This window comes from Filicampus tigris, chromosome 4 (assembly GCF_054856515.1).
Source record: "Filicampus tigris isolate MCC_2025a chromosome 4, RoL_Ftig_1.0, whole genome shotgun sequence".
Taxonomy (NCBI): Eukaryota; Metazoa; Chordata; class Actinopteri; order Syngnathiformes; family Syngnathidae; genus Filicampus; species Filicampus tigris.
In genome coordinates, this window is record NC_141220.1 from 11,635,693 (window position 1) to 11,650,827 (window position 15,135).

The 15,135-nt window shown below is 40.4% G+C and overlaps 1 protein-coding gene across 5 annotated transcripts in view; it reads right to left on the reverse strand.

Annotated features, from left to right (window-relative positions):
• Positions 1–1,887: 1,887 nt before the first annotated feature.
• The window catches only part of LOC147148492 (zinc finger protein 536-like), a 36,608-nt gene continuing 23,360 nt past the window's right edge, over positions 1,888–15,135 (reverse strand). For 3 of the 5 annotated variants that reach the window (XM_086029688.1, XM_086029690.1, XM_086029689.1), the window contains exons 3-4: positions 13,862–14,659; positions 1,888–2,495 (exon numbers count right to left, since the gene is read on the reverse strand). In XM_086029688.1, the coding sequence (XP_085885814.1) occupies positions 2,260–2,495; positions 13,862–14,659 (1,034 nt within the window). In that variant the 3' untranslated portion in view covers positions 1,888–2,259. The other 2 variants (XM_086029692.1, XM_086029691.1) reach the window with 2 other exon arrangements.

Consider the following 15,135-nt stretch of genomic DNA (forward strand, 5'->3'; position numbering starts at 1 on the left):
TATAGAAAGCTAAAGCCGTTTTAAATAGTGAAATAACAATTGTTACTTTGTCTCCTTCAACTTTATGACAAGTGACATGTGGTGATGCTGGAGTCTTGTGCTTACAATCCCAGTCTACTTAATCTTGTTTTTCTCAACACTGCTTGTTGTAACCATTCCTTCTTTGGAAGCATCACAGATTAAAAAAAAAAAAAAAAAGATAAAGCAATTGGAAAAGCAAAACACACATGCAGAGTAACACACATGCAGAGTAAATAAAATTGAGGTCTTGTGAGGTCTTGTGTGACCTCATGCATGACAAGCGGTTTTGATTGTTTGTAATTTTGTACAAATTTAGCAGTGATTTTTTTTTCTTTTTTTAAAGTTCGGTTGAATTCCATTTTCGAGGATCCACAATGACATAGGAAATACAGCCAAAATGAATGATAACATGGCAGGAAGCTGGAAAGACGACAGTGCAGCCGAGTGTAACAATGGTTACAGTAGCGAGCCGTCAAGTAAAACATTCATCACTATTAGTCGTAATTAATCCCCAGTATTAATTAAAGGGTGTTGCTTTAAGGGATGGTGTGCCTAATTAGGAGGTTTGACAGGATGACACCCACATCCAGCAGCCTATTAGAGGGGAACAATCAACTGAGTTCCCTTCAAAGCTTTTGGAGCCTTGCAAAACTCTGTGTCCTTGGTCAAACTCACAAGACGTGCCGGTCCTGGCATGGTTCATAAAAAGTATTGACAGGTATGACAGGCCTCCGATTAGCCAGTCAGCTGGAGGCTCAGACCTTGTCACCTGTCAGGTACCCAGATCAAGGGTGACTGAGCAGCACAGAGGGAGAGGAGGAAGAGGAGGAGGAGAATGGCATGTGGCAGAGCTGGGAGGGGGTCACCTGCGGAAGTGTTTCTGAGGCACTCCATCATTTAAAAGTGGGTGATGGCGATGCCGAGCCAAAGGATGTGTGATTGGATCAGGGATTAAGGGACGAGTTGTCTCATAAGGGAAGGGTGCACTTGAAGGGAGGAGAAAGTAAGCTTGGAAGGAGGACAGTAAACAAATGTCAGATAGCCCAGGCAGAGAGACAGAGTGGCAGAGTGGGCGGGTGGGCTTTGACAGACACATCTCACGCCGGCTGACAGCGCCGTCAATAGCCCCGGGATGGCCGTCCTGATTGACAGCTAGCAGGTGGCGCTTGAATGGAGTTGTCAGGACAACTGTCAGTCAAAGTCACATCACCGCCGCAACAAGGCTTCATGTGAACAGGCACACAGCTGCCCAAGGTGATCTCAGGGTACAGGCGGAATGCTGGCACGGCAGGCGGCGGCATAGGGGATCATATGCCGTAATGGGCACAAATGGCAGCAGTTTTGGGGGCATATTGAACAAGAGTGCACAGCATTTTCTTCACACAACACAAGAGAAATCACACTCCTTTTTTTTTCTTTCAAGGATTTCGATCATGAATCTCTACAGTTTTCCCCATTTCCTTGGTTCCCCTTAATTGAGCATTGTTCCAGCACCATGGCATAATGCACAGGAGTTAATGGGCAATAATTATATGTGAGAGAGCCTTTCTCCCTGGAGTGGAATGCAGAACAAATGGAAGCTCTGATGTGCAACATTCTACTTCATTACATCTGCCGCCACGAAAGCCCGAACATCTGGCACCATATCCTGACAGATAGACAAGACTTGTGGACTGGAAGGGAAATGGAGTGATATTTAGAAAAAAAAATAAAGCATAACACAGGGTATTTACTGGATGAAGGAACAAATGCTTTGGGCAGACAGGGTACATTCTCCCTACTGGACGAGCGTTGAAACTGACAGATGTGTGCAAACACAAGCTTTGTGTTTGGACTAACTGTCAAAATGAAATGCACTTATTCTTATTGTTACACTTTCACATCACAGTGGACTTTATTATTATCGATATTTTTATATGCAACCTCATTGCTACAGATAAATACATACTGTGGATCTTCAGGAAACACTGGAATGTACATAAACATTTGCTGTTAAGGGGGATCTGTATTCCCACATTGTACAGCTGAAAATACCCTTATTTCAGGTTTTCAGATTTCTGAAAGAACAAGAAGCGAAGGAACATTTGTCTAGTACTTAGTGTATCGACACCCAAAATTGTTATATTATTATTGAACATAAGAAAGTGCATAATCGCTCCTTTAAACTTAACATCTCAGTCGTTCTTACCAAAGCAATAATCAGAACTGTCTGTATCCGTGGTTTCCATGACAACAACATCAAGTCCCACAAAGCGAAGCGGCGTTGATCAGCTCTTTACCCGCAGCCCGATTGTCTTCCGCACTACTCGGGGGCGATGTGGACGAGCGCTGTGGCGGATGTGAGCGGCGGAGACGCCGGTCGGGGTACAGGCTGTTGTCAAAGGGCTTTCGGTGGACGCAGATGACGTGTGTCTTCAGGTTGCCCTTCTGGGAGGCGCTGTAGGGGCAATATTTGCACGGGAATGGCTTCCGAGCTAGCAAGGGGAAAGAAGAAGAAGGTTTAACAAATAAATCTTCTGCACTGTCTGGAAGCAATGTGAGAGTCAATAAAAGAAATTGAAACAGCTCACAGTGTGATGCGCACCCACAATAATAAATAATTTGTTTAATATACACTTGTCTGCCAGTGTCAATCAAATCCGAGCGTCGTTGTCTTTTGTAAAAGAAGAATTTGATACATAACTTGCAATGGATTCCATTAGATCAGGGGTGTCCAAACTCGGTCTTCAAGGGCCGGTGTCCTGCCTGTTTTCCATCTAGCCCAGTTGCAACGCACCTGTTTCAAGAGATCATGATCGTTATCAAGCTTCTTCAGAGCTTGTTGGTGGGCTGATCATTTAAATCAGGTGTGTAGCCACAAGGAGAATTGGAAAATGGGCAGGAAAGCGGCCCCTGAGGACCGGAGCTGGACACCCCTGCTTCAGATTGTGCCTAATGGTGTGGCCGGTTGGTGTAGCCAATGCACATCTTATTTTTCAGTCAGATCCTCTGCAAAAGGATGTTGGACGAATGGTGTTCTCATTTCATCAACAAATCTTACAGGAACATTCTGCCCAAACTTTCAACTCTAAACCCTAGCAAAGTTCAAAATAATTATTTGTGGAGCAGTCTTGCCAATCGGTGATTTTATCTGAGGAGCAACTTTCTAATTATGTGCACCTTTTTTTTATGCTGATTGAGGGACCTGAAGCAAAGGTTTTATTAAAGCGGAAGTCAACCCAGACATATTTTTTCAAAAATATGTTCCCAGCAGGCCCACTAGTCAAAACACGGCATTCTGATTAATTTTGCGTTTGTGGAATATAACTTAAGCAGCAAAATGCACTCGTTTTTAGCCATTGCCGGTGGCGGCCATTTTGTCTTCTGTCGACTGAAAATGACATTACGACTGCTCACAACGACCAATCACGGCTGACCTGTTTTCTGAATCTGAGCTGTGATTGGTCGTTGTGAGCAATTGTGATGTGTCATTTTCAGTCGACAGAAGACAAAATGGACGTCCACAGAGATGGCTAAAAACGTGTGGATTAACTCTTATTCCACAAACGTAAAATTAATCAGAATGCCCTGTTTCAACTAGTGGGCTTGCATAGAACATTTTCTTGAAAAAAAATGTTTGCGTTGACTTCCCTTTAAACTAGGGATGCTCCGATCGATCGGACACTGATCATGATCGGCCGATTTTCGTGAAAAATTACGTGATCGAAATATTCAATCAAAGCCTTTTATTGCTGATCAAAACATCTGATCACCCGCAGCTCATGCTTGGCTGCCGCGAGACCAAATGGCAAAAAAGTTGACTTGTTTACGCGACGACGTCCCTCTGTCCAAAAGCAACACTCGCGCCGACCTGCACGCAAGTGCGCCCGCATATATCCATCCATCCATCCATCCATTATCTATACCGCTATCCTCATAAGGGTCGCGGGCGTGCTGGAGACTATCCCAGCTGTCATCGGGCATTAGGCAGGGGACACCCTGAATTGGTTGCCAGCATATATGTATATATATGTTATTTATTTGACTTTTTGCACAGTTAAGTCTTTTGAGACTGCTGATTTCAGTTATCTTTGTGACTGAGTAATTGTTGTATTGTGCCAGCAACGTATTTGTATTTCTTCATGCTTTTGAAAATATATATAGTTGTTTTTTGGGTTTTTTTTTCAAAATTACGGCAATAATATGGCTGTGGCTTTTTTTTCAGATAATATTGCATAATAGCAGTCACCATAAATAAACAGAAAAATATAGAAATATTTGTCAGGTGTGCCGTGGGATCTAATTTGTGTGCCTCTGTGGTCTAGCGCCTGGCAGCGTAATCATGTCAACACTATATTGTAATACTCTTCCATACCAGCAGGTGGCAGCAGCAGCAGCAGGTAGCTAATTGTCTTTGTTTAGAGACAAGCGAATTAGTGATGCATGTTTATCCAAACAGGTCCATGTTTCACACTGAGTAAGTATCAATATGAAACATTATAAAATACTTTTTCTTTGTTTTTATTTAATTCCTATTCAAGACGTTATAATATACATCATTCTTCAATGTTAAAAAATGCTTATACAAACAATATAACACTTATATTGTTAAAATAAGCTTTGTTTTTCACAATTTTAGCTGGTGGTGTGCATTTTTTCAATGAAATAAATGTGCCTTGACTCAAAAATGTTTGAAAAACACTGCACTAGACTTTATGTGACTGATACAGGGTCGCAGTTTTTCCCATTGCTGTGTATCAGTAGTCATGTGCAGTGCTCATTCGCTACTTTTTTTCAAGATGATCCACTTCAATTGCGTTTGGCCTTGCCACTTGGTGTGCCAAGTGGGCCAAATCTGAATTCACCATCGTAAGGGTACAATGGCTTGTCACTGAGGTGGTGCACTTCAAAAGTACAGTAGCCCACTTTTACTCTTTGTAGATACTTGATAGATAGGTATGTTTTTACACTTGGTTTTTTTTCACATTATTTGTATTTTCACTCTTATTTAAGATCATTTGTATTTCCAGCATTTTAAAAATCTATTTAACATTGTTTGTTTAAAAACAGTTATATTATTGCCTCCCTCTGATGTTTTTTTACTATCCATCCGTCTGGGGCAGCATAGCTCAGTAGTAGAGTGGTCGTAGGTTCTATCTATGGCAATTGGGTCCATGGCGAAATGTCCTTGAGCAAGAGACTGACCCCCCAATACACACACACACAAATACACACACTTGCTCCTGACGCTGCGTCATCAGTCAGTGAATGAGGAGTCAGACAGAAAATGGATGGATGGATGGATGGATGGATGCATGCATGTCTATTATTTCTTATTTCAAACATACTGTTATTTATATGACACTTTCTTACTTTTGTACCTATATTTACTAATAGTTTTGTTGTAAATAGACGATTTCCGAGTAATTCCTTCGGTTGTCAAGCAGAGGCTTAGGCTGATTTTGAACTTTAGATATGAAACCCTCTCTAATCCATTGTCACCCATTTCCTGCTTCCTGCGAATGTACACACTACACACACACACACACACACACACACAGATAAATAAACACACACGCACACACACGCAAGTGTTGAGTTGAGGAATGACAGACGTCTGTAGCTGAGAGAGGAAAGGAATGTCAAAACTTCCTGTCTTTCCCGTGCAACTTAACTCCACACGCTCCTCTTGATGTGGTTCGCTTTAACCACACAAACAACAGTGCATTGCAGTTAATCGCTTCCATGCGTTTGTCTGACCTTACTTAATGTACAGCAAACATCAGCTTGACACCAAAGCCTGAAGGTGTGGTTGTGATTAAACGAATGACTCGTTTACCTTTGTGCTTTGACGGACACGTGTCCTTGCTCGATGCAGTGCTATTTGGGACAAGTTACCTCATAAAATGACTTTCTTTTTTCCTGTCTGTCTCACACTTCAATGTGTTTCTCAGTGATTCACGGTTACTGTAAACCGTTATGTGCTGATGTCATTTGACATCACTTCCCAAAAAGCGAGGGCCGTCTCAAGCCTTTTTCACATTCTCCCTCCCTCCCTCCCTCCCCCTTCCTCCCTTTTCCTTTCGATCACGCTCATCATCAGAGCCCGGACAGCTGCGGGGAGCCGAATACTGGCCGTGCATCTACATAAAAATGTGTTTTGAGGGGGAAATTTGGGAAAGCTCACAGAAGGTGTGTGCAATAAAAGGTAATGCTCCATCTGCTAGTGTATAATAACCTGATGGCCAATAAAGGACACACACACACACACGTCAGAAAGAGAAGACCTGACACATGTGAATATCATCAAAGTGGCGTACAAGGTTTTGTATGAGTGTAGAGTGTACAATAGGAAAGAAGGGAGCTGTAAATAGTAATTGAATGCCTTTGTTGAAATGACTTTTCAAGCATCAGTCAATGATAATGGAAAATAAATAAAGTCTGACATAAAACACAGAAGTTACACTTTTTTATAATTAAAATTGTCTACAGTCTTGAATAACTGTAAAAAAAAAAAACATAACACAGAAAAAAAAAGATGATGCCCTGATAAAGTCAGGTTAAAACGAGTCAAAAAGGGTCTCACTCCTACATCAGGCCCTGCTTGTCTTTCATTTTTTCTGTCCCTCCTCTTCTTACCAGAGCCGCTGGTCTTCCTCCCAACTCCCTCAGGAGGAGAGGGGAGGTCCAGGAGAGGGCAACCTCCAAATAAGTTCCATTAATCACAGACCAGAGTCTAATGTAACTAATATTTTACAATTAGAGGAGACAGCAGTGGGCTTGGAGCCATCCATCTCTTCACCGCATGATCCTCTATTCATAGGTTGCTTTTCGCCACAGTTTTCAAACCGACCGCATACACTATGCCACACAATGTACACACGGCGCGTGCGATCCTATACCTTTACGTGGACATGCACAGGCACAAATAGATTGGAGGGGAAATGAGAAAGGAGGGACCGTGAGCTGCTGACAGAAAGAGAGATGATATGCCAATACTGCGGAGGAAGGGGAGAACAATGCTGATTTTGTAGACGACAGTAGCCTGTATTATGAGGAAAATTACACTTTAGCTGTAGCGAGCAAAAAGACACAACACACTACAATATTTTAAAATTTAAATGTTTTAAATATTTTTATTAAAGCCTTAACTCAATGTAGTGATTTGGTCATTTGTGTTGGGTGTTCGGCTATGTCCTCAGACTAATCAAAAGCATGTGCTCATCCATGTACAAGTCTGTCTTTGGTTAAACTCAATCTTATCCACAAGATTTGAGCTGCAAGAACCTGTTCTCATTGTAAAACTTGCTTAAAAACAACTTCAAAATGATGTCAAACTTAAAGCGGAAATCAACCCGAACATATTTTTTCAAGAATATGTTCTATGCAGGCCCACTAGTTGAAACAAAGCATTCTTATTAATATTGTGTTTGTGGAATATGAGTTAAAGCAGCAAAATCCACCCATTTTTAGCCATTTCAGGGGGCGGCCATTTTGTCACTTCTGTTGACTGAAAATGACAGATGCTCAGGGCCCAGGTAACAACCAATCATGGCTCAGCTTCAGAAAACTGGTGAGCTGTGATTGGTCGTTGTATACTGTATATACTTTTTTTATTTTAGTTCTTTTTTTTTCACTTTTACTTTTATAGATTTTGAATGATAATTGATTATGATGTGTTTGCATTTTTTTGGTTTTATTGGGGGCAGTTTGATCTTTCATTGGTATCTATAGCAACAAAAAAGGAAAAATATAATACTACAACTTAAAAGGAACTTAGCACACACTTAGCAAGTGGCATTCATTAGGCTCAGTATACCTTGTTTACAAGCTTTACTACACTAACAGTGGTAGTAAAATAACTTCATTTTGTCCATGACAATACATACACCGCATTATTACTCACACACTATGTGGTGGTCAGGGGAGAGCAGAGTGAGAATATCTTCGCCCAAAGCTATTTTATTTTGGCATTGTTTAGCACAATGTACCGTACAAACATTTGTCATTTGTGTTACACCTCTACACATAAAAACATGAGTAAAATCAGCCTTTTACACATAATATGTTAATATGCAGCAATATTATTAAGCATCATCATTTAAATCACAATCTTGTCATCTTGAAACCCAAGATGACTGATGGTTTTCTTGATTTTTTTAAATACGTATGGGAGAAAAAGCTACACTGATGATGGTGATGAGACTCATGCAATATTGAATCGGCAGCAGTGTAAAAATGATAAAAATGTTATCATGACCTGCCTCAGCACCAAGCGCACATTTCTGTGTGTGTGCGTGAGTGTGTGTTTGTGTCTGAGATAATGACCATGATGACAGTGGCGGGGCCGACGGGGGCCAGAGGAGCTGAATGGTGACGGATGACACAGTGCTGAGCTCTGATGGCACACAGACAGTGAGTGATGACTGCACATCCTTCCCAGCACTCCACCCTTCATTATCTCTATGAGGAGAGGCACGGCACAAAAGAGGGCCGCGTTGCCCTCTCGCTGCCCTCGGACGACATCTGCTCACGGAGACAGGCGCACCGCCGCTTACTCCTCTTTCACCTCGCTGTCGCTCCATCTATCTCCATCTACTGCCATCTTTCTCGCTCCTTTTCTCTTGCTCCCTCCACGAAGGGAACACAGAGGTCGGACAATGAGATAATGACTCATCCCTTTCATACAGGGTGCCTTTTCTTTTTCTCCATTCTTAATCATTTCTGTATAGATCTTCTCATATTCACCGTGAGAGGCCGGGCTTTATCAGTTCATTTGTCAACTGGTTCAAAGTTATCCAAGGGCATCATGTTATCAAAACACTTTTCTCTATTGAGCCTTTGAAATATGATTGCACCGTTTAGGAGAGGCCAGTGCCATTTAGCGTGGTAAATGCTACCATCTAGTGGTTAAATGAAAGCATCGCAGGCTGTGTTAAAAACACAAGGGAAGGCTCTGTTCCGTGTGAGACTAATGAGCATGCAGACAGGTTCAAACAGAGGTCACCATCTGGCCAATTACCACTGTTGGCACATTGGAGCCGACCCGAGCTGTCAGCGCAAACGCATCACTCCATGTCCAGTGTGCCCGGCAATATGTCAGCGTGCCACTCGACATGCCATCCAGTGTGGAAAGGATGGGGGCAAACGGGAGACAGCCCCATGACAAAGCCACCTGGTCAATGCCGCAGACAGAACAGTCTGCTGGGCCACCTGCTTCGCTCACTTTTGGAGGACACTCCATGCATTCTCAATGTCACTCATCTGTCTCAATGTACTGTTTGACGGACACTACCTAATTGTGGCTGTGAAATCTGCTTCATGAGACAAAATCAACCTGCTGAGTACTGAAGAATGTTTGAAACAATCCCTTCCAGGAGGTGACTGCCGTTATTCAAAATATGGGCAAAAGTATTGCGACATTTAATTACATTGGTCAACCTGCTGCATTGGCACCGGGTTCCCTCTGAATTTTAACTGTTTGTCTTTACAGGACAATTTAGAACAGTTTAGGGAAGGCCCATTTAAGGCCCAAAAAGCACGGTCAAAAGAGTTTGATGTGGAACTGACCAGAATTCCCACAGATACAGCGAAACATATCAGCCGACCCTCACACTTTTTCCAATGGACTCACATAATGTATTTAACTGGCGCCACACTTCTCCTCTATTTCTCCTGTTGCCACTTTTACATTTAAAGCACGTGTGAGCCGATAGCTAAGTTGGGCACCAGGTGTGTGATGTGATTGCCAGAAGAGTGCCCTTTTTGATTTAGACCATGACACGAATAATTTCCTTTTATAAAGGCAAGAGGTATGCCTAAAGCTAAGATTTTGTGCAACATGTACGGGGGCCCTCATATTTTTGTAATTTTCTGGTTAAAGTTGCAAATACATTATAAGAATTTAATTTCACCCTATGAGGATTGACAACTGTCTTTTTGTCATCCTACATGAGGAAATAGCCTGCTAACTAACAAACTGTTGAGTATAACTATACTATTGAGTGATACTTTATTATTGATTATTATATAATGCATTCCTAAAACCAACGAAATGGTGGCCAAATAACTTTTGTGTATACTATGTAGCTGCAAAGAGGGAGACCAACTTCATGTTTTCCTTTTTTTAGATCCAATAGCCCAGGTGTCCCAATACTTTTATCCCAACAGGAATTTTAAACATGACAACTCAAGTGAGTCTGATTTTTTCATTTTGAAATCCAAATGGCATTAGTTAGTTACAACTACGACAGTGTAACTCGGAGAGGCGTCGAAGGGGACACATGCCTTTTCCCACATTATAATAACCATCTGTGCAGGATGACACAAAACTACAAGTTGCTGTTAGAATCATAAAGAAAGGGAACAGATGTGAATCCCTAATGGAGTTGACAGGCACTTTCCTGTCTTTCACATGAACATATTGGGTTTTGGAATAAAAAGGAGGTGGGGAGGAGTGAAGGTGTATCATGTTGCACTCATAATACATGCATATCAAAGACCCCAGCTGTTGGATCCCCTCTCCTGAGAGACAGCATTATTAAATCTGCACTCAGCAAGCGTATCACACCAGCACAAGAGCTTTAAGCCTCTCTATCAGGGGGCTCAATTGGCTTGGGCCATTTGTAACCTATCACACAAGGAGATGATATCACTCCTTAAAGCGTGGAGGTAATCAGTGATGCACACCTGAGTCTTCCTTAGCTCAGATCAGTTAGAAGTTTCAAACAGGAGGAAAAAAAAAAAGAGAAAACTTGCTTTCAATCTGTGAAGCGTGTTATTTTCAATGGATGTGATTTTTTCACCCACACATCCTTTTCACACTGGTAGCCGCCATACTCTTTTTTGGGAGGCGAAAAGCTGACAGCCTTAGGGAGCCTCTTGTAACAAACAAACACATTTTCCGACACTTTCCAGGAAGCTTGATGTGATAGTGATCAAAATCTCCAGACACTTCTGCAGTGCTCCAGAAAGCAAATAGATAATGAACTTCTTTCTCCACTAGATGGCAGTATCGACCTTCTAATCTTATGGCCATCACAGCAGCATGTTAATATAATAGTGTCACAAAAAAATCTAGAGGCATAGCACCAAAAAGGTCAGATAAAGTAGATAAAGAGATTCATTAATTGGCATCTTGTGGAAAAGTATTGTCGCATACATGATACTCATGGCGGACTTACCCTCAGGCAACCACAACCGCCCAGATTTTTAGGGGTCTCAAAACGTCTCATAATTTTTTTTTAAAATAAAGTATTATTTTATTCAAAGCAATTGTTCTCGTTTTTGTCTTAATCACTCACTCAAAAACACATCAACTTTTTTTAATTCATCATGATTACTTTCAGTGCTCCCCTTCTCATGCAATGGACTATTCCATCACCCTGCTACGCATGTGCATAGTTGATTTAAGAAAAGGTTAACAAGACAAAGAAATAAACTTGCTGATTCATTGTGACAAAAATCAACCAGTGTTATCACAGTCGAGCAGAGACGTGAAGCGGCAGATGTTTGTCATGATGGAGATCTGAGTAATAAAACAGGATGAAATGGTAAACTATATGAAATGTTTATAAATGTTAATATTAGTGACAGTGAAAATATTGAAATGATTCACTTCTTATATAATAATCCTCCAGTAGGATTTTAAGGACTTTCTATTAGCTTTTTCTCATGGTGATGAACTACTGTATATACTATATCTTCATCGTGTCTAGTGCTTGTTCACACAGAGTTGGGCGTACACACAGCACTGGTTGCCAGCCAATCGCTAGGCACCTATTGTTGGAGTCGGGATCCCCGTACCTCCAGAATCATCACTTTTCAGGAGACCCCAAAAATTACATGTTTGGTCAACCATTGACAGTGCATCGTCAAAGAGAGCAAGCCATTTTCAACACTTAAAGGAGTGGTCAACCCAAACATTTTTTTTTCAGGAATATGTTTTGTGCAGGCCCACTAGTTGAGACAAGGCATTCTGATTAATATTGTGTTCGTGTAATATGAGTTAAGCAGCGTTTGAAAATTACATTACAGTCGACTCAGGTAACAACCAATCACAGCTTACCTGTTTTCTGACGCTGAGCCACGACGGGTCGTAATCTGAGCCCTGAGCAACTGTGATGTCATTTTGAATCGACAGAAGCGACAAAATGGCTGCCCCACCTGAGATGGCTAAAAACGGATAGAATTTGCTGCTTAACTCTTATTCCACAAACATGATAGTCAGAATGCCTTGTTTCAACTAGTGGGCCTATGTAGAACATATTCTTGAAAAAAAAAAGTTGGGTTGATTTTCACATTAAGCTTGATCAATAATTTGTACTAAATATATATATATATATATACATATATATATGTATATATATATATATATACATATATATATGTATATATATATATATATATATATATATATATATATATATATATATATATAGTGATATACACAATCATTCAGATTCAACTGGTTGTTCATCAAGAATTTGTCTTAAATAAATAAATACATAAATAAATACATATATATAAATAAAGAAATGTATTTATTTATATATATGTAAATGTATATATATGTATATATATATATATATATATATATGAGATATATACATATATATATATATATATATATATATATATATATATATATATATATATATATAGTGATATACACAATCATTCAGATTCAACTGGTTGTTCATCAAGAATTTGTCTTAAATAAATAAATACATAAATAAATACATATATATAAATAAAGAAATTTATTTATTTATATATATGTAAATGTATATATATGTATATATATATATATATATATATATATATATATATATATATATATATATATATATGAGATATATACATATATATATATATATATATACACATATATAAATAAAGAAAGAAATCATACCCACATGTGTGGATTGACCAATAGTTTGGATTCAATTAAAAAATATGAAATGTACCAAATTGTCACTGACGGCCAACGTCAGTGATATACACAATCATTCAGATTGTGTATCTACGGAAAATTTTGAATCTTCAATTAACCTTAATATATATATATATGCATATATGTACAGGGATGTACAGGGATCATTTTTTGTATTAAATAAATAACAATGGTCAACAAATTTTTACTACTTCTTTTTCATCAGAGATGTAAGTAAAGTTTCCTAAATGATTTTGATGTGCTGATTCCAAAATATGCCCTCGTTATTCCTGTAGCACCCCAGGTGTTCATAATAATTATATGATAACAATAATACAATATCTGCAACCCTTGTGAGGATAAGCGAGCGTTATAGATAGTGGATGGATGAATAATATAATATGTATTATAGTAATAGATCTAGTCACATTATGAATTAAATGATAGTTTCAGCAACAGTTGGAATTTTATGTTATAAATTTCACTAGACAATGAATAAAAACGTAAAATCCATACTGGCCAACCTTTTGTAGGTCAAACTTAACTCATTCACTGCCATTAACAAATGTATTTGTTTTTTCACAGTCCAGCCATTCAATGGCAATTTATTTATATTTGTTCACATTTTTTCAAACATTAGGGTCAAAGAGGGTCTTAAAATGTCTGGCAGTCAATGAGTTAAAAACAAAAAAATTATGAAAAAACCTTATCTGTGAGGAAAAAGTACAAACATTTTTAAACCCATACCAAAAATGCATTTAGGGACGCATACGGACATTTCAAATTAAAATTTGCTGTTGACCAGTGTAATTTTCAGACCAATTAAGTGAAATTGAATAATTTCCCGCGGCACACCTGGTGATCTACTGTGCTGTGGCACACTGGTTGGTATGGAAATCAGTAATCCAACACAGAATACATGCTTACCTGATGCAACATTATTCATGTTGCCGCCACCATTCATGGTGGTCCTATGAGTGCCACTCTGGTTCTTCCGGGCTCTGAGGAGCGAGAGCAAGCCGGCTTGCTGATAGGGGTTGATCTGATCTGGAGCCAGGTTCTCAGGTGAGGACATGCTCGATTCTGCTGCTGCCCACAGGCCCATCTCGTCACGCTTCTTCCCCGGGACGTCAGCCTGGCCCGCATCCTTCAGCATCTTCCACTCAACAGCATCTTCACTTGCTCCGTCCCGCTCTTCTTCAATGCTTGTTTTCTCCACTTCACCTTCCACACTGCGACACGTTGACCCCATATTGTGTTTGTCCACACCTTCTTTTAGTCCCAAAAGATCACACCTGTACGCAGGCTTTTTTACATCGAGTTCAGTGGAGTAATTGTGAAGTGGCATGAGTCCATTGCTGAAGACACTCGACATTTGGACCAGCAGAGCAGGAGGCACGGTGGAATGAGAGGAAACAGACAAGTCTAAAGGCTCATACTGGGACTTGTTGGTGGGAACGGAAGAAGGACTAGCACTGGTTGTATTCTTGTCAGGGGCCAGCAGGGCATTTTCTCTGTCTGAGAGGAAGTGAGCGCTCACAGGGCTCCCGTCCTCCCTGGACCGGGGTCGCGGCTTCGAGTTGGGGCTGGAGCTTCTACTGCTGGTGGCCTGCGGTGGGGAGGACAAATCCCTGCTGTTCTGCCAGGATGGGAAGTGGTAGCGGTCCAGCTGGAAACCAATGGCGGGGTAGTCACAGGAGGGTGGACCCTTGTAGACATTGTCACCTAATGCACACAAAAGCAGCAAACACATCATCAAATTGCGTGTGCATAGCAAGCATGTTGTTCAGGGAAAGGCACATCTAGCAACGACTCTTCCCAGCATGAAAAATGTTGCAATCCCACACCGGGCTGAGTTGAATGATTTAAACGGTGCCCCACAGTAAATCATGCTTGTAATCAGCTTTCAGCTCCAGTGATCCATCATTTTACAGTATGGATGCCACCACCGTGTGCAATAAATACACCCAAAGATGTTAACACTAAACAAGATTCCTCCAGAAATAATAAAAGACTGGAATTGTAAAACATCCAAAAGAGGGTGTTGGTTGCAGACACAGAGAGAGCGAGAGGAAGCCCTGCTCTATAAAAGGCAGTAAATGGGTTTCTCAGTCATGTGACTGGCTCTGACTAACCACAATGTACAAGAGCTTAATTTATTTTTTGATTTCACTTCCAAAATGTTTATTAATATGGTATAG